Source organism: Euprymna scolopes, chromosome 28, assembly GCF_053919585.1.
Source record: "Euprymna scolopes isolate OS-2025 chromosome 28, ASM5391958v1, whole genome shotgun sequence".
NCBI classification, from domain to species: domain Eukaryota; kingdom Metazoa; phylum Mollusca; class Cephalopoda; order Sepiida; family Sepiolidae; genus Euprymna; species Euprymna scolopes.
In genome coordinates, this window is record NC_136509.1 from 30881050 (window position 1) to 30900816 (window position 19767).

The 19767-nt window shown below is 34.6% G+C and overlaps 1 protein-coding gene across 3 annotated transcripts in view; it reads left to right on the top strand.

The window, feature by feature from the left end:
• Positions 1-19767, top strand: part of LOC145249553 (katanin-interacting protein-like) — a 648058-nt gene that overhangs the window by 157311 nt on the left and 470980 nt on the right. For all 3 annotated transcript variants that reach the window (XM_080111227.1, XM_080111229.1, XM_080111228.1), the window contains exon 15: positions 13873-14016. In XM_080111227.1, coding sequence (XP_079967353.1) covers positions 13873-14016 — 144 coding nt within the window. The remainder of the gene's footprint in view (positions 1-13872; positions 14017-19767) is intronic.

Here is a 19767-nt window from a genome sequence, read left to right on the forward strand (position 1 = left end):
TTGGCTATGTGCCTTGTTTGGGATGAAGATGTAATTAAAAAAAAATATATATATATATTTGTTTTTGCATATTCTCTGGCCATGTTCCTATTTACAATGCCTCCCCACGGGACAGAGTTAGACACCAGGGTCGTTTTTTAACATGGAGAAAGGGAACAAAAATAAAAATTGTCTCAGTCGTGAAGGATTTCTCCTCCACTGACAGAGAACAAGAAACTGAAATGCAGCATCTGAAGAACAGATACTACACTTTGACCATGTTGAGTAACTTCTCCATCATTTACAACTCACCAAGTATAATAATGTATTCCTACACACACATGCTCTATCTTGCGTATTGAGTACTGTTGTATATTCAGTACATATCTCTTACTGTTGTATTGTCTATTTATAAAGGATTGAGTGTTTGATTATCTTATCAGAGTTAATGTCGTTGTGTGTGTGATCGTCTAGTGCTCTTTCTATTACATATGTTCATATGCTGTTAAGTGTGAATATGTGTATGACCTGTCATGTATTTTCAACATACCTTCTGCCATTTTGTTGGTCCATCTGGAAATTCTCGTCTGGGAGGGAGACTGGTACCTGTTTTTGGGGACGAAGATTTATTTCACTCCAAGACAAGAAATTGGTTCTATAGTTTTTTTATTCACCTTCCAGATCGATCACAGAAGAAAAGAAAGTGAATTTGGCCTGTGGTTTCCTCTAGGTCTTATTTCTACTACGTCAGTGTTTGCCCCCCCCCTCCCCCCAGCGAAGGGGAGGAGACAACGGCGAAGCCGTCCGCTCTCTTCCAAGTCCCAACCAAATCTCTTTGATTCAGCTAACCTGATCACATGACTCACACGCAATCCAATGCTGATTTTGACTTCCGGTCAACGTGTCTACACTATAACTCACACATCTCCCTCTCTCTCTCTCTCCCGCCCTCTCTCTCTCTCTCCCTTTCCCTCTCTCCATCCCCCTCTCTCTCTCTCTCCCTCTCTCTCCCCCTCTCTCTCTCTATCCATTCTCTAGCATTACTAAGTGTAACAACATACAGTAAGAAAGGGTGAACATGATAGACAAGCAATAAGAGATGACTCAGTTAACTTAATTGAAAATTACACCGGATTAGAACAATTAAAATGTAAGTTTTTTTTATTTTTCAAACATAACTTTATCTCGAAACTGAGGAATATTTTAGCATGTATTTTTTTGTAATTAAATTACATAGAAAAAAGTCTTATGGAAACAAATTGTAACATTTTATGTTAAACAGTTTGCACATAGTCTTTTCGTAAATGAGCACTTTTGCATGTTTTCGCCAGTGAATGATCAAGAAAAACTCAACAAAACAATGTGTTTTTTATGTGCGTGTGTAATTGCTCGTCTTTATTTTCTGATCATTGCTTTTCCATGCGTAGGTTGTGATCACCTCGTGGCTGTTGATCTTCTGTTTAACTTAAGACAGATCTATTCATGCATGGGAACGCAATAGAGACTTGCTGGGTTTTTCAAGGTTTTATTTAGAGAATGGTTGCTCCTGGGAGGAGAGACCAATATCTCATTCTGATTACTTCTAACTTAGTCTTAAGGATGGCAATACATGGGTGGAGTTTCGAGGCAACATTTGCTTAGATTTCTACATTGTTGGGCACGTCATGTTTGTCCAGCTTCCCGACTCAAACTGATCACTGAAATTTTCTTTATAAATATATTCTAATATATTATTTTGGATTCATACACACACACACACACAAACACACACACACACACACACACACACACACACACACACATGTATAAAACTTAATTTTTATTTTAGTTTACATAATGTACCTTAAGCTAGATGTTGCTATATCTGTAACCTAGCTCCTTTCTCCTTTTCTGATGCAAGCATTGGTCTTCAAAATGAATAGGTTTAAAATGCATTAATAAACCCTCTTTCTGTAATATCATTCAACACCTGTATTTCTACACATTTTGCCTAGGGAGCTATCCTTTGACCCACACTCCTGCTTCAATCATGCCACCCACAGCTGGTATATTTCCGTTTGCAGCCAGCTTATCATGACATGAACTAAGAACGGTAATTGGTCCTTGGTCAATGTAGGGGAAACCCTTCATACTGAGACAATTACTATTTATTTAGATACTGCCAGAGTTCCCCCTTTTTTTGAAGGAGCTGGTTTTCCCCAACATTAAAAACAATGCTTTCATGGGGAAACAAATAAATAAAACAACAGAAAGCGGGAAGCTTAACTGGCCTCCGGCCAGATTTAAAAAGCAATGTTCATTTCTGCGTTTGTGTGATACTTAAGTTAATTACCAACTCATTGATTTCACTATCCACTATGTGTAATGGATAGCGAGGAAGATTAATTATTATTAATTACCCTACATTTTCGAGTTTGATCCTTCCTCTCTCCCTCTCTCTATCTTTTTAAAAAAATTTTTATTTCGTCTTTGTGCCAGTATCCTCCACCCGGGCAAAAGTTAATTACCAACCCCTTTTTTCATGTTCTTTTCCTCCTTCGCGATACGGTTTTGAGCCTGCCTGCCTACTACAACTTTTATTTTGATTAACACACACCTCCAAACACCTGGGCAATGCCGAGCACCTCCCGCTAGTATATATATAAAACAATTTTTATTTTATTTTACATTTCCATCCAAATGTATCCTAAGCTAGATGTTGCTATATCTGTAACTTAGCTCCCTTCTCCACTTCTGATGAGAAGCATTAGGATTCGAAATGCCTAGATTTAAAATGCGTTTATGATCCCTCTTTCTGTAATATCATTCAACACCTGCATTTCCAGCACATTTTGCCTAGGGAGCTTACCTTGGACCCACACCCCTGCTTCAATCATGCCACCCACAGCTGGTATATTTCCGTTTGCGGCCAGCTTATCATGACATGAACTAAGAACTGTTACCCAAATTCATACTAGTTAACATAATCTCTGCTTACTGATGTAGGGTCCCAATATAAAATACATATTTTTATTTACTCAGTTATAGATGAAGTAGTATTCTATCTGCACAAGTGCTGAAAATGATATTTCAAGCTTAAGCATGACTGACGAACAGTCTTCTAATGTGGATGTATGCGTGAAAGAAATTTAAGTAAAAAAAAAGTATTAAAAAACGTATCACTTGAACGATCTACGTGTTTTGCATTAAAATACTCTGATAAAATAGGACATAGTTGCTTCGAAATAAAAATTTATTAAAAAAGAAAAAGAAATTGCTCTCGGTTTCAGTGTGAATCTCGAGGGACCATGTCCTGCATATGTAAATTTTGGCACCTTCTGAAAGCATACGTAACCTTGTAATCTTTTGAAAATGGGAATTGAGATTATGATGAGTGAGGAATTCAAGTGGGAGACGCATATTAGAAATAACCAGAAAGCAGTGAAGAGACGTTTAGCAGAGAAGGTGAACAAGCTAAGAAAAAAATTGAAGACAACACGGACAAATCTAAAAATACTATTTCAAATTTAAATGTGACACAGCGATGCGTCTAAGAATGAATAAATGAATGAGCATGTAATGTGGTTGGCGTGGCTTAACTAGCATAGCCCATGTCCCGGCGTTGCCCAGGATAAAATATAAAACAATTATTTAACTAAAAAAAAGTATCCATAAAATAGTTTAAGTTTTAGAATCACTATGTGTGTGTGTGGATTTTGGGAGGTGGGTTGAGTTGTAAAAAGAAAAAACAGTTTGGTTTGTAATGTGTAGATTGTTTTAGTGAAATTCATTAATGGTAATTGTCATCACTTTTACGTAGGCAAACACAAGAAGAAATAAATGAGCATGTAATATGGTAGACTTGGCTTGAATCATGTTTTTATTTTTTTTTTTATTATTATTCATTTTTTATTTACTTTTTTTGAAATGAAAATCACTCCAAACAAGGCATGAAGCCACTTAATGTAAGGAGCTAAAAAAAAAAAATACTACTTCAAGTTCAAAAACTTGCCAAGAGTAAGTATTAGATAGATAGATTCTGACCTAAAAGCAGCAATTCCTTCCTCTTTGTCAGTTTCCATTGACTTTCTTCAGAGGTATCTTGTCAAACTAGGGAATGTTTGTATTATTATTCATCGGACTACTGTTCTCATCTTGAGTGTGATTTTCACAATGTTTCGGTCGATGTAACCTCCTACCTTCTTAAGGTGTATCTTGTCGAACTCTGGAATGTTTCTGTCGAACTCGTTACTGGAATGTGAGGACTAAAGGATAAAATAAAGGGAATAAGAGTTATGAGGCTGGCGAAAGTAAACCAAAGGGGCACTTTCTAATCAATTCCTACTCTCCTTATTAGTATAGCCGAGCTTTAATGTTTATAAGTAATCTGTATATAAAAATGATATGACATACCATTTGTGCCTCTTTTAAATGAACCACATTAAGACAGAACATGTTTGAAGCAAATTATAAATGAAATAGTATTCTGAAAGTTGTTATTGAATAAATATTTGAAAATATAAAGAACTTTTTTTTTTTACAAAGGAGTCACCACTTATCAAGGCCCGGGCGCCACTCGAGGATAAGGGTTAATGGGAACATGTCAGTCATCGTTAGTAGTGGAAATTTGATAAACTGGATTACTCAAGGGGATGGCTCATCAAGAATTTGTTCACGCTGGACTCAAAGACAACCATATTGTAGTTAGTTGGGAAGCAGGAAAATGGAACAGAGTTACACAGGCCTGCAGTTCTAAGAAAGAAGCTTTGTTCATGGAATTTACGTTTAGGTTTAGGCATGGATAAAGAGTGGAGGTGGGTGGGAAGCATAACATATTTATTCCACATTAAATAACTCGAAAATCTTGATTTGTCATTTAGCAAAAACAACCTAACCAAATAATCTTTAGGATATTTGCATTGTTTGGATTCTTCAGACTACTGTTCTCATCTTGAGTGTGATTTTCACAATGTTTCGGTCGATGTAACCTCCTACCTTCTTAAGGTGTATCTTGTCGAACTCTGGAATGTTTCTGTCGGACTCAGGAATTTGGACGGAATTTCAAGCGGAACCCTTTATTTACTTCACGGGGGTAGCATGCTCTTGTTCCGTCAGCCATGACTGGATAGACACCCTAAGTAATTCGCAAGTGTATATTTCGGTTGCCCACACTGAGGATTGAACCTTCAACCTTCAGGAGAATATCACTTTTACAATTGATTTTTCTCCGGAAACAGCTTGTGAGAGTCAAGACTAAGAACTGTGTATATGAAATCCCATGTAAATGTGGAAAACTATGTAGAGGTGGGATGTGTCGTCCATTGAAAGTACAGTTAGAAGAACATCAAAAAGCCATAGAATGTGGAGAGACTGAAAAGTCAGGTATAGCTGACCATATCTGGAAAGAAAAGGGAAACCATTTACCATTATGGGACGAAGTAAAAATTATAGACAGAGAGGAACTGTGTAGAGTAAGACAACTGAAAGATGCTGGGGAATAATGTAAAAAGAAAAAGCAGAAAGTATTAACAATTGTTTATTTGGATAATTTAAAACGCAAAAAAAAAAAAAAAATTAGGCCGCTGAAAACGTACACAGTAAAAAAAAAAATATGTTGTCAACAGGTCAAAGTTGATTTATTTGTGAGAAAATTGCGACAGTATAGTTGTAATACAGAATAGTTGCAAAACATCCCCTAAGGGGTCAGTATGTTATATTAGCTATGGAATTAATGTATGAGGAATGTACTGGCAGAACCCTAATGTTTTACAGAACCCTGGTTGAAAAGCACTGGGGTAATCCAACTTTATTGCTTATAAGTAACCTGAGCAAAAATATCGATGAAGGTGTTCTGAAAATTATTATTGAAAATGTGCTTGCAAATCATCACGCATCTCATTAACCCTTATCTTCGTGTGGCCTTTGGGCTATGATAAATTGTGACTCCCTTGTAAAAAAAAAATATTTAGTGACTTTTTAGATGAGGATTGATAATTTGTATTCTTTAGATTATTTAAATTAGTATATCACTTTTTGGGGAGATAGAGCTCCCCACATTTAAAAGCCTTATGCCCGACCTTTCTTGTCCTTTTAGTGAAACAAGTAAAGTAGAAAAAAAATGTGTGATGGAAAACATGTCGGTGACAGCGATCTCTAGCTCGGCTCAGATTAACGGATTTTTTATATTAGGTTGAGAAGAAAGTTCTTGCGGAATTTTTAATTTTGATTTCGAATGATGTACTTTTCAAATAAGTTTTGTTATAATAATTTTACTTTATACCTTGTTTTAAAGAGTGTTTTTCGCTCTATCTAATCAATTGGAATCGTTTTAAAATAAGTATGTATTCTTTTCAGAATGTTGAATGCAAGATGGAAAAAAAAAGCGAATTCACACAATTTTCTTATTTCAATTCAATCTAGGCTGAAAAACTGCTGAAACAGCTTGCGATACCAACGAAATGTTTGGTCCAGGAACCACTACTGAACAGGAACCACTACTGCACATTGGTGGTTTAAGAAATTTTGTGGCGGCGGCGATAGTCTTGAAGATAGTGGTCGGCCATTGGATGTTGACAACGATCAATTAAGAGCCTTGGTCGAAGCCAATCAACGCAAAACTGTTTGAGAATTTGTTTTTCAATTAGACATAATGTATATGACGATTTTCAAGCACTTGAGAGAGATTGGAAAAACAAAAAAACGCTATTATGAAATGTCATATTCCCTTCTTTTATGCAGCAACCTGTTTCTTGACTGGGTTGTGGCTTGCGATGAAAAATGGGTTCTGTACGACAACTGGTGATGCTCAGCTCAGTGGTTAGACAGCAACGGAACTCCATGACAATTCTCGAAGCCAGAGTTGCACCAAAAGAAGGTCATGCTGATTGTTTGGTAGTCTGTTACCATCTCATTCATTACAGTTTTTTGGATGCAGGTGAAACCATTACAGCAGACAAGTACTGTCAATAAATGGATGAAATGCATAAGAAAATTTGACAACAACACCCAGCATTAATCAACAGAAAAGGCCCAATTCTCCTCCACGACAATGCCCAACTACTTGTTACTACACCGATCCTGCAAAAGTTGAATGAATTCGGCTACAAAACTCTGCCTCATCCACCATACTCTCCAGACCTCTCACCTACCGACTACTACGTTTTCAAGCATCTCAACAACTTTCTGCATGAGAAATACTTCAGAAACCTAAGCAATATCAAAAACGCCTTCAGTGACTTCATCTTCGCCAGAACGCAAAATTTTTACATTACTGGCATAAATCCACTTGTTTAGCGTTGGCAAAAGTGTTTTCATTCTGATGGTGCTTATTTCGATCAATAAATCTTTGTTTGAGCTGAGATATGTTCATCTGAATTTAAAAGTTAAAAACTGCAAGAACTTTCTTGTCAACCTGATAAAATTGTGTGTCTGAAGTTACTGCTGAAAGGTCGAAGACAGTGAGCTCATTAAACCTACTATCTGAGATATGCTGAACTGAAAATACAGCATATCATAGTCTTTGTTTCTGCCCTTTTATTGCTGATAAGCATTATTATCTCTATCTCTCTCTCTCCCTCACTTGTTTTTATAATCATCAGAGAAAGAGATGCTCAGTTTGTATTAGGAGACCATTAAAAAAGGTGGCAGGTCAGTCCCCAGCTCAACCAACTCTCAAGTTCTAAAAATGCTTAATTGTAAAAATAAAAGAATTTTTATAAGAAAATGTATCTGTTTCTCATTTATACAGCATACACTTTTCAGCTAAAGATTCTAGTGCAGATCATTAATTCTCAGGAGAGAATTAATGATGAAAAACCCTGATATATATATATATATATATATATATATATATATATATATAACATTCTACATAAACAACAAATATACAGTGATGATCATATTTATTGGCACGGTAAAATAAAAGTTAAATTTTGTCTAATAAATTCTAAAAAAGGGATTAAATTAAAGAAAATAACAAAGTATATTATGTATTTTTAACTGGCCTTTCCGATGCAGCAATCGGATTTTAGAAAAAATAAATAACAAAGGAACAACAAACATAATTGCAAAAAACCCTTATTCAAAATTATTGGCACGATTTATTTAATAATCAATTGTATAGCCTTTGGCCTTGATTACCTTCCTCAGTCGCTTTTCATAGTTTACAACCAAGTTGTTGCACTCTTCAGTAGTAATTTTAGCCCACTCTTCCTGACAATAATCCTCCAATTGAATAAGATTCTTAGGCTTCCTTTGCATTACCCTCAATTTTAATGTTCTCCATAAATTTTCAATTGGATTAAGGTCTGGGCTTTGTGATGGCCACTCCAAAACATTAATATGATTGTCCTCAAGCCATTTCTTAGTCAGTTTAGCCGAATGCTTTGGGTCATTATCTTGCATGAACCACCAACGACGACCAAGTGAGAGCTCTTTAGCAGAGTCTTTCAGGTTTTCATCCAATATTTTAACATAATCTTCCTTTTTTATGCTACCTGTGACCTTAACAAGTCGCCCTGGTCCAGAGGCAGCAAAGGATCCCCAAAACATCAAACTGCCTCCACCGTGCTTCACTGTGGGTATGGTGTTCTTAGGCAGGAAAGCTTCGCCAGATTTTCTGTAAATATAAGACACTTCATTATGGCCAAATAACTCTATTTTCGTTTCGTCAGTCCATAGAACACGTTTCCAGAATGCAACATCTTTATCAATATGACGTTTTGCAAAGGCTAGCCTTGCTTTCAGGTGCATAGGCTTCAATAAGGGAGTCTTTCTCGGATGACATGCTTTTAAACCAGCTCTCTTCAAAACTCTACCAACTGTATGTCGAGATACATTCACTCCAGAGGTGCTCTGTTCATCAACAATCTCCCCAACAGAGATCCTTGGGTTTTGTTTTACTTGTCGAACAATTTTCCGTTCATCTCTTGGGGAAAGAATCCTTTTTCTCCCTCTACCCTCTAAACTCATAACGTGGCCTTGCGATTTGAACTTGTTTATTATGGCTCTAACAGTGGATTTGGGAAGGTTTAGCTTCTTTGAAATCTTATCATAGCCCTCCCCATTGGTATGGCATGCTACAACAAGCTTCCTGACGTCTTCGCTGTGTTCCTTAGTTTTAACCATGGCGATTGAAAATTATAATTTAGTCACTTATAATAGTTTAAATAAATCGCTATCTAAAAATTATCTGAAAAAAATTATTCACTGAATTAGCGTTAAACAAGCATAATATGGCTATAAAAAAGTTCAGAAAGCACGTAAACCGGAAATTGATTGATATTATACTGATACTAAAAGAAAAACAAAGCCGTGCCAATAATTTTGAACAAGGGTTTTTTGCAATTATGTTTGTTGTTCCTTTGTTATTTATTTTTTCTAAAATCCGATTGCTGCATCGGAAAGGCCAGTTAAAAATACATAATATACTTTGTTATTTTCTTTAATTTAATCCCTTTTTTAGAATTTATTAGACAAAATTTAACTTTTATTTTACCGTGCCAATAAATATGATCATCACTGTATGTATATATATTTTATATTTATATGCATATATTCGCCCACATTCCTTGAATGTAAATGAATGGCAATGAGAATCTAAGGGAGACAACTTCCTACAAAAGCTCTCAGGGAGAGCAACTCATTTCAAGTTATAAAATAGCATGTAATTTCAGCTGAGGCTTCATAGCATAACAGTAACACACTTGATCACAAGCTGTGTGATCGAACTTCAGTATAGTCAGCTTCACTGATGAGCTATAGATACAATGAAATATGTGTCCATGAATAACTATTTTATCTATAATAATTAAATAAAATACATACAACCCTAGAATGTGGGAGCAACTAGAATGTAAGGGAGACAGTTTTCTTTAAAAAAAAACTCCCAAGGGGAATAACTCATACCGAAATATAATTATCAGAAGAAAAAAAGCAAAAAACTTATATACAGTTTTGAATAAAATAGGCGGAAGTTTTTCAAGAGCTCTTTCAGCTATCATCTCATCAGGAGAAAATCGATAGCATACAAAATAATATTATGTCGAAAATAAAGAGTTCTAATGGGGAACTTATTGAATGTGCCAAAAGTATGGGGACGCTAAAATAAATTTATTAACGTTTAAAAACGATTAAAATATTGGCACAACAAAGGAAAAAAAAAAAAAACGGGAGAAAAGATTCAAAGTTCCCTAAAGAGAAACAATGCGTTCGATGTTTCCTTTTGCCGGCACAAAGAAGGTTGACGCACCGCAATAGAGACAGACTCCAAAATCTTTAAATGGTTTCTGGAGTCCGCTCTATGTAGCACCTCGAACCATTCTATTTTATATCTATCGGCACAGCACAGGTTGTCAACCAAATGCTGGCCAATAGCAGAGTCCAAGGCTGCAGAAGGAGGGAGACCACCAGACTCCATCCTCCCTTGTCTGATCTTCGATGGAACATGCTGGTTTATTTATACGAGTCAAAAGGATGTTCGCCCAACATAACTAGCATCGCACTGGCATTTGAATTGATATACTATTCTAATCTATTGCAGTATATATTATGCCACATTGACACACCGGTTCCCATTAGATCACCGAAGTTAAGCAACATTGTGCCTGGTCAGTAGTAAATGGGTGACCATTTGGGAATTTCAGGTGCTGTATGCACTCTCCGCTTATCTCGGCATTGTTTCCAGTCAGTCTTCGGCCTCTCCTTGCCAATGGACTCAAGCAGTGCTGATTTAGGAGAGGTGTGGTTGGAGATTGAACAACCCTTGCCTCACAATTATATGCACAACTAACCTTAGAGGGGTGTCCATTGTGTCTTGAAACAATGGACAACCCTCTAACGGAAGCATTGATAATCTAATACAAAATAACAAACAAGATGTGAACCATAGTCTTAAATGATACAAAAATTCTGTTTTTTCAGCAAATAAACCAAACTATGATTAAATCTAAGATGTTGATGGCACCTTCTACCTTTCATCGCTTGCTCAAAGGGTTTGAAAATGATGTTCAAGAAATATCCGACGTTTCAAAGAAGTAACGGATATGAAATCAATATCTCACTTGTTTTTGCTTTGAAAAAAAATCTCATCTGTCTTTCATTTGAAAACATGAAAGTAGATTTATGAATTGACCTAGTTTTTTTTTGTTTTTTTTTTTTTTCAGTTAAAGCGATGTTCACCTTGAACTTCGCTTTTGATCTTCTGAAAATAATTGGACTTTACTTGGAACATACTTTTTTTTTTTCTTTTTATAAATGTTTCAAATAATTGTCTGGAAATCAAGTGAGAAGTTGTTCTGGATGTACCCCCCCCCACCCTCCTCCAGGAAAAAAATCACAATCACAGAATCTTTCATAAAATTCACTATCCTTTCTGCAATTCAACTATATTTGGTGCAGTTTTGTATTAAGTATAAAGATACTTTTGGTCCTGGCTATAATCTTAAAAGACAACCAGTGGTGAGACACCATTTGGGTGCTATAGATAATGTGGAGTTGCCATTGCTCCCAGATCCACTTTGATTCGTAGTGGTAATACCTGCCAGGGCATGTGGTGCTACCAGATAAGGTGTCTGAAAATATTGACTTCTTGACCAAAAATACCCCCAACATTAATTTTTTTTTTTTTTTTCCTTTTCTCTTTTTAAATTTCAATGGTGTTCTGCAAAAAAAAAAAAAAATTTTCTACAGAACAACCAAACCAAACATCATCAATAAATATTTGAAGATAAAAAGAACTTGAAGCATAAAAACTTTTTTCCAAAATTACATGATTTGGCATTAAATAATGTAAAAAAGGGGTTTTAATAAGCCATTAAACAAAAACAATAAAACCAAATATAAGATAATAATTAAACAGCAACGCTAACCCCAATTAACTAACATGAGTCTGTGAAAATTTCACACAACTTTCTACATCAATCTGTATAATTTATGATTAATAATATTTCTTTTGAAATAATAAATGTCTGCCAGGGTCAATACTAGTAAGAACAAAATAATTGTTCTCATCTACTAAGGTAATGGCAGAAACACTAGTGGAAAACCTTCAGTCTGTAGTGGAATGGGGTCAAAAATGGATGGTAGCATTCAACGTTGCCACGACAAAGCTCGTTTCCTTTAATAATTACATGAAACCTTATCAACCGCCAATAGCTATGGCTACAGATACTTTACCTGAAAGCACTTCGTTCAAGCTCCTTGGCTTAACGTTCGCAGGAAACATGAGTTGGAGTTGGAATATATACATCGAGATCATTGCAAAGGCTGCTGCTAAGAAGGCGGGCTCTCTCTATCATGCTAGAAAACTACTTACGCTTAAAAGTATCCTGTACCTCTACAAAGCCACCATTCGCCCATGTATGGAGTACTGCTGTCACATTTGGGCTGGTGCATCTGCTGCTAGTCTTTCGCTCCTGGACAGAGTCCAAAAGAGAGTCGCCAACATAATAGGTCATTGTGAACAGCCATCTTGCTGCTAAACTCCCTACATAGTACCTCTGAAACTTAGGTCCCTGATAGTAGCCCCCTACATTAAAGTGGCAATGTGCCTTGTTTGGGGTGAAAATGTAATAAATAAATAAATAAAATAAATATGTCCATTTCTTATTTATTTAAAATTGCAGACATTATACACACACTCACACTCGTGAGATTGCGACTTGTGGTCACTTGATCACTAACGTTTGGCTTTATAAAGATTAAATTTCACTTAATTATTGTTGTGGTTGACAGTGGCCCTGGGGTTATGTTTCTTGCTAATAGAGTCAGAGATGGCTTCATAGACTGATCCGAATCCCATGATCAGCGACAAGTGTGACTTCCTCCACTGATGATTCCGAAAGGATAAAACACTAGTGTCTGTAGGTATAAAACATAATTGTTAATAATTATATAATTATTTACTATAATAATTGTTAAATATTAAATACCTACAGACACTGGGTTTTCATCCTTTCAGGAATCGTCAGTGCAGATTCGAACCCAGCAACAGAAGCCATCTCTGGCTTCATTAGCAAGGACCTAATCCATTCGGTTACCGCGTTAACCACGAGAAATATTGTTGAAATTTAAAAATTTTTTAAATGCTTTTTAACATCTATCAGAGGGATCCAATCATTATATGATGATCTGTGCATAAGAGCTAACTTGACCAACTTTTTATTTCAACTGAAAGTGCTCAACGGTAAGAAACGAGTTCCTTAAAGGGGCTGATGTAATTATTTACTATAATAATTATTAATTATTAAATACCTACAGACACTAGTGTTTCATCCTTTTGGGAATCGTCAGTTATTTTTAGTGAGAGCTGCCAGACAGTTAAGCCAGTGTGCCTCTCCAGGACTTGGTGATTCCCATTGGAACTTTCAGTAAGAGACTGCATTAATGCATCTAATGTGCTGTAGTCTGGTCAGGCAAGGATCTGGTCCCTCAAGTTTGTCATTCAACAAAGAGCATACAACTTTATATATAATCTTCAAAAATAATAAACATTTATGATTTGTTCATAAGCTGCATTTGTGGTTTTGCTTGGTTTGAGGACTTTTTATTGCAACACTGATTGGGTGGATAAGCAAACACTTTTGGCCCGGCACAAAGTGATCATGCGGATGCAGCGAACACACAATGTATGTTTACACCTACAGGGTTACATATCAAACTTTAATCAGGCTTCATTTTATACAGTATGCATTTTTCAGCTGAAAATGCCAACCCAGATAATTAATTCTCTCCTGAGAATTAATGACGAAAAAGCCCTATAACATTTTATTATCAAGTGGAGAATACTATGCAATTAAATAAAATAAAATTTTAATTTAAAATAAATGCTTACAAGATTCTGAAGTCAATAAATATGTTTTTAATGCCTAATAATTATCAACTTAATTCTCTAATGTTTTTTTTTTTTATTTGCAGACGAGCAAACTTAAAAACATGTGGAGCTGTGATTTCAACCCTGATTGCCCTGTCATAATAACTATAAACCCCAAGAATACTCAACAGACTAAAGAATTTTCTTTAGCCAAAATCAAAATATGGAACTATAATCATAATATAAAAGTATGTATTGATTACTTTTTCTTATACATTTGATTATCTTTTGAAATATTTTAGAATCATTTTAAAGTATTTACTATCTCACCCCCCCTCATAATATATGTATATTTATCTATCTATATATCTATAAACGTGAACGTGTTTGTCTGTGTGTGTGTGTCTGTCTGTGTACATTTCCCTATGCAATAACTCTGTCAATTTTTAGTCTACAGACTCGAAATTTGATATACAGGGTACTGAGATTTGGGAGAATCGATGTGATCGGGTTTCAGCCAGAAATTTGTCTGTTAAGGGGTCAAAGTTCAATGATTTGACCTTTGAGAACTCTACCAAACTCCTTGGCAAATTTTGGGTCTACACACTTGAAATTTTAGATCTAGGTTACTTGGACATAGATCAAACTTTTTAATTTGGTTTGAGCCCAAAGCAAGAAATGTTAAGGGGTTAAAATTGGGGTCAAAGTTTTAAAAAATTTAACCACTACGGTCTCTACCAAATTACTCTGCCAATTTTTGGTCTAAGCATTTGAAATTTTACATAAAGTGTATTCAGAGATAGGGCAAGCTTTTTAATCCGTATTTGGCCAAAAATTTGGCTACCAAGGGGTCAAATTTCCAAAGATTTGACCTTTGCGGTTTCTAGTAAACTATTCAGGCAATTTTTTGTTTAAACATTTGAAATTTTACATAATGGGTATTACGCAGCAAGCTTTTTAATCAGTTTTTGGGTGTGAATTTGGTTGCCAAGAGGTCAAAGTTGAAAGAGTTGACCTTTGCAGATTCTACCAAACTCCTCCGCCACTTTTGGGTCTAAACACTTAAAATTTTAGATGTAGATTATCTGGACATGAGTCAAACTTTGTAATATATATACATATATATATATATATATATATATATATATATATATATATATGCACATAAAGTTATGAACAGTACATAGGGCCCAAGCAAAGCCGGGCTGAACTGCTAGCATATATTACAGAAAATAAGGACACCATCAGTACCATCAGTTTCAAATCGAAACAAAGGGGATCTATACTTGGTCTCCTATGTCGGACACTCGTCAGTCTCTCCTTATATGAGAGTTCAACAAAAGAGACTAACTATAGGTCCCCTTTGCTTGGATTTGAAACAGACTGTATCAATGTTGTTCTGATCATCAGTAATACATATACAGTGGTACCTCGGTATTCAACCATAATTTGTTCCAGATATTTGTTTGAACAACGAAATGCTCGACAACTGAAATGATATTTCCTCTTAAAATAAACTGAAATAGGATTAATTGGTTCCAGAGTTTAAAAGTCCCTTTTATATTTGTAAACTTTGAGGATTTCAATGGTAAAAGAATGTCCATTTCCTCTTTGTTGTTCAAATAATCCGTTTAACTTCGTGTAAAGACTTTAGAAGCAAAGTTTTTTTTTCTTGTGCAATTAATTACTGTCATCCCAAGATATGCAGGCTTCGTTTGTCGTATTGAGGTCTACTGAATTTTTATTTTACACTTTTTGGACTACTTAAGGTCCTTTGTCATCCCAGACAAAAAAGGGGTCGACCAATCAAATTGTGTGGTTCTGGTCCCACACTGATGTGCTAAAAATAACTCAGATATCATCTAAACTGTCCAAGGGGTTGCGATGATGCTGTTCTAAGTATAACTCTTGTCACAAAATTCAAACTCGTCATCATGGGAATGGTTCGTCACACTACACTTAAAAAATATCACAACCAGTATGAAATACAACGTTTCATTGAGGAACATCGCTGCTTGTTTACATTTGAAGCCAAGCCAGTGGTTTGAACTCCGAAATTTTGTTTGACTACAGAGGCAAGAAAATCTTTTGGTTTGAATGTCAGGTTGTTCAATCACTGAAACGTTCGACAACTGAAGTATCACTGTATAAATAAATATGTTTTTATTTTTTAATTTTTCTGAACACTTAAGCACTCTGCTCTAGTTGTCTCCTACTAACCTTACACACACATACATAGCTATACACACACACACACACACACACACACACACACACATAGCTACACACGCACACACATAGCTACACACGCACACACATAGCTATACACACACAGACATAGCCATACATACACACACACATAGCTATACACACACACAAACATAGCTATACACACACGCACACACACAGAGCTACACACGCACACACATAGCTATACATACACACACATAACTATACACACACACACATAGCTATACATACACACACACAGAGCTATACACACACACACACACATAGCTATACACATACACATAGCTACACACACACACACACACATAGCTATACATACATACATAGCTATACATACACACAAACACACAGCTATACACACACACACACATAGCTATACATACATACAAACACACAGCTATACACACACACACACAGCTATACACACACATAGCTATACATACACACACATAGATATACACATGCACACACACATAGCTATACACACACACCTATACATACACACACACATAGATATACACACACATCGCTATACACACACACACACGCACACACACACACACAGCTATACCAGTTAAGGAAATAAGGAAAGGTTTCACTTTACTTGATATATAAAATAAAAATGATTTTTTCCCCATTGAATTTATGTTAATAGTTTTCTTAATAAAAGGTGCATAAAAATATACAATGATCTTTCAAGTGAAATGCCATACCTGCACACACATACATAGCTATACGCACACATAACTATACACACACACAAACATAGCTATACACACACACACACATAGCTATACACACATGCAGCTATACACACACACACACATAGCTATACACACACACACAGCTATACACACACACACACACACACACACACACACACACACACACACACACACACACACACACACACACACAGCTATACCAGTAAAGGAAATAAGGAAAGGTTTCACTTTACTTGATATATGAAATAAAAATGATTTTTTCCCCATTGAATTTATGTTAATAGTTTTCTTAATAAATGGTGCATAAAAATATACAATGATCTTTCAAGTTAAATGCCATACCTACACAATCGTCTTTCAAACTATGCTGGTCCATCTTTCCAAGAAGTGTAATCTTACACCTGGGTATCATATCAGGTATTTTTAAACCCCAGTAGGAGAGAAAGGAAAATGAAATCTAAGTATCTACTTAGAATAAGTTTTCTTATTGCTTTCAGTTAAAAATAGACTCGTATTGCCACTTGAATGTAATTGTCTTTCAAACTGTTTGCAAGCCTTATTTGAACCAAACTGGAAAGTTTCCTAACTGATGTCACTCTTTTGGGTTATCAACTACTAAGACTTTTCCTTCAAGGTTGGTTAAAGTATTCACCTTCTTTTATATAAATAAAACAGTAGATGTATGTATGTTTGTCTGTCGGTTAAAATATTTAACTGATAAACACTTAAACTACTGGTCACATAGCACTGAAACTAACAGGAAATAGTAATCATACACTAAGAATGGTTTATAATGAGTAAAATAACAGTATGACTGTCTAAAATAAATGGTACAACTACACTATAATAGCAAAATTTGGAAAACAAAGAAATCGATTAAAAAACCAAAAAAATGGTATTTACTGACTTTTTTTGTGTTACTTTCAACTAAAAGCAAGGATATCTACTTAATTTGCATATCAGAAGTACTTAAATATTATCACATTATTAAAAAAAACACTAGTTTTCGATCTTTATTGTAAAAAAACCCTTGCTATATTTCTTTAGGAAGACATGAAGTAATAACAAGGGAAGTAACTCAGTTATACTAAAAACAAGGCAAATTAACTCATATTTATGATTGTTAATGCACAATTTATTAAAAAGTGTCTAATAGTTACACACTATTTACTTTCCCTTGTAACTCTCCAGGTTTTTTTAGCCAAACATTTTATTTTTGCTTTCTTTTAAATTTTTTTCTACCTTGCCGTTTTTCATAATTTTCGGATATATTCATTACTGCAATATTACAAGTAAGTATAGACCATTGGTTTGCCTTGAAATTATTATTAAACATTTTGAATTTCGCTTTTTTTTATAGCGTAGTTGCATCAAATAAATAAACATGAATATAAAAATATTTTTATAGTCTTATTAAAATAAAAACATTTTAATGAACATTTATTACATTTTTATCCACTTTTTTAATAAAAATAAAAGATTAGAAATTTAGAACATCTATTAAACATAAAGAATGAGAGTTCAATAGAAACGTTTTTTTTTAATTTGAATAAAATAAAATATGCATCAAGGAACAAGTGCACTTGAAACCAAATCACAATATAATATTAGAAAAATAAACAAATATTTTACTTGTTTGAAATTTATCACAAATATATTTCAGAGGTAGTATTTTATTCAAATTAAAACAACGTTTCTATTGAACTCTCATTCTTGACGTTATTCTTGCGTTAACTACGCACAGTTCAAACATTTCAAAATACAACCACCAGATACAACACGCGGCTCTATACAAACAGACTTCTTGCTCCAAATTTACAACATGGCAAGGAAGAAAAAAAAAAACAACACACTAAAGATGGCGTCTACCTCTAAAATATATTTGTGATAAATTTCAAACAAGTAAAATATTTGTTTATTTTCCTAATATTATGTTGTGATTTGGTTTTCAAGTGCACTTGATGCATATTTTATTTTATCTATTAAATGTTTTTTTTTATTCAAATTTATAATAATGATTGATATCAGATAGGGAATAACTGGACTGCTATAGTAAAAAATAATTTAAAAAAAAATTATTATTTAATATGAGATTTGAACTCATGGTAGCATAATATATTGGGACTGAAGACAAACACTTTTATCCACAGGCCACTAATAAAATAAAAATATTTCTTTTTTAACCTGCTTAAATGATGTTTGGTAGAGTTTTTTTTTCTTTTTAACTATGCATACAGATCTGAAATAATTTGATTTTCTTTAATGAATAAATTTAAAATAAGAAATTCTTATTTAATTAAAACCATATTAGTAACATTTCTCATAATTTTTACTCGTTTTTAATAAGAATAAAACCATGAACAAAAATACTATTTTAGTAAAAAAAATGTAAAAAAAACAGTTTAATTATTTATTAAGGGTAATAACTCTGTCTTGTCCTCAGCAAAAAGAAAAAAAAAAAGGAAAGTATAAATTGAGTTATTTCCCTTGCATGAAGACTATCAAATTTATAACTCAGTGAAATTTGACTCTTATCATGCAACATGCACACGCGAGATCAAACTTAATTCACATCCATCATCATTACAGATTACGTCAACAAGATAGCAAAAATGACTCCACAACTTCCAACTTCTACAATAAAGTTCATTACAAAGTCTGCTTCCAATTGGAAGAGCAGAACCAGTTCAAGCATTTTTTTTTTTTTGCAGTGCTGTTCCAGATTATGCTTCAAATTTTAGAATAAAATATATTTACTTATCAATTCTTTCATTTTTATACAACAATAACTACAATGAGGATCTGCATTATTTTCATCAACATTTCTAAATTTTTATCAGCTATGGGCAAAGGGAGTAAACCTCGACAAAAGAACTGGTTTGGAATCCCACTAGGTTGATGGTAAAGCACTGCAATACCTTTCTAGCAACTCCTGCAGCTGCACTGGCTCCGATCATATTGGCTTGCCTTTCCGTCAGACTTTGTCTGTATCCAACACTGAGAGGGAGATCCCAGGTAACTGGA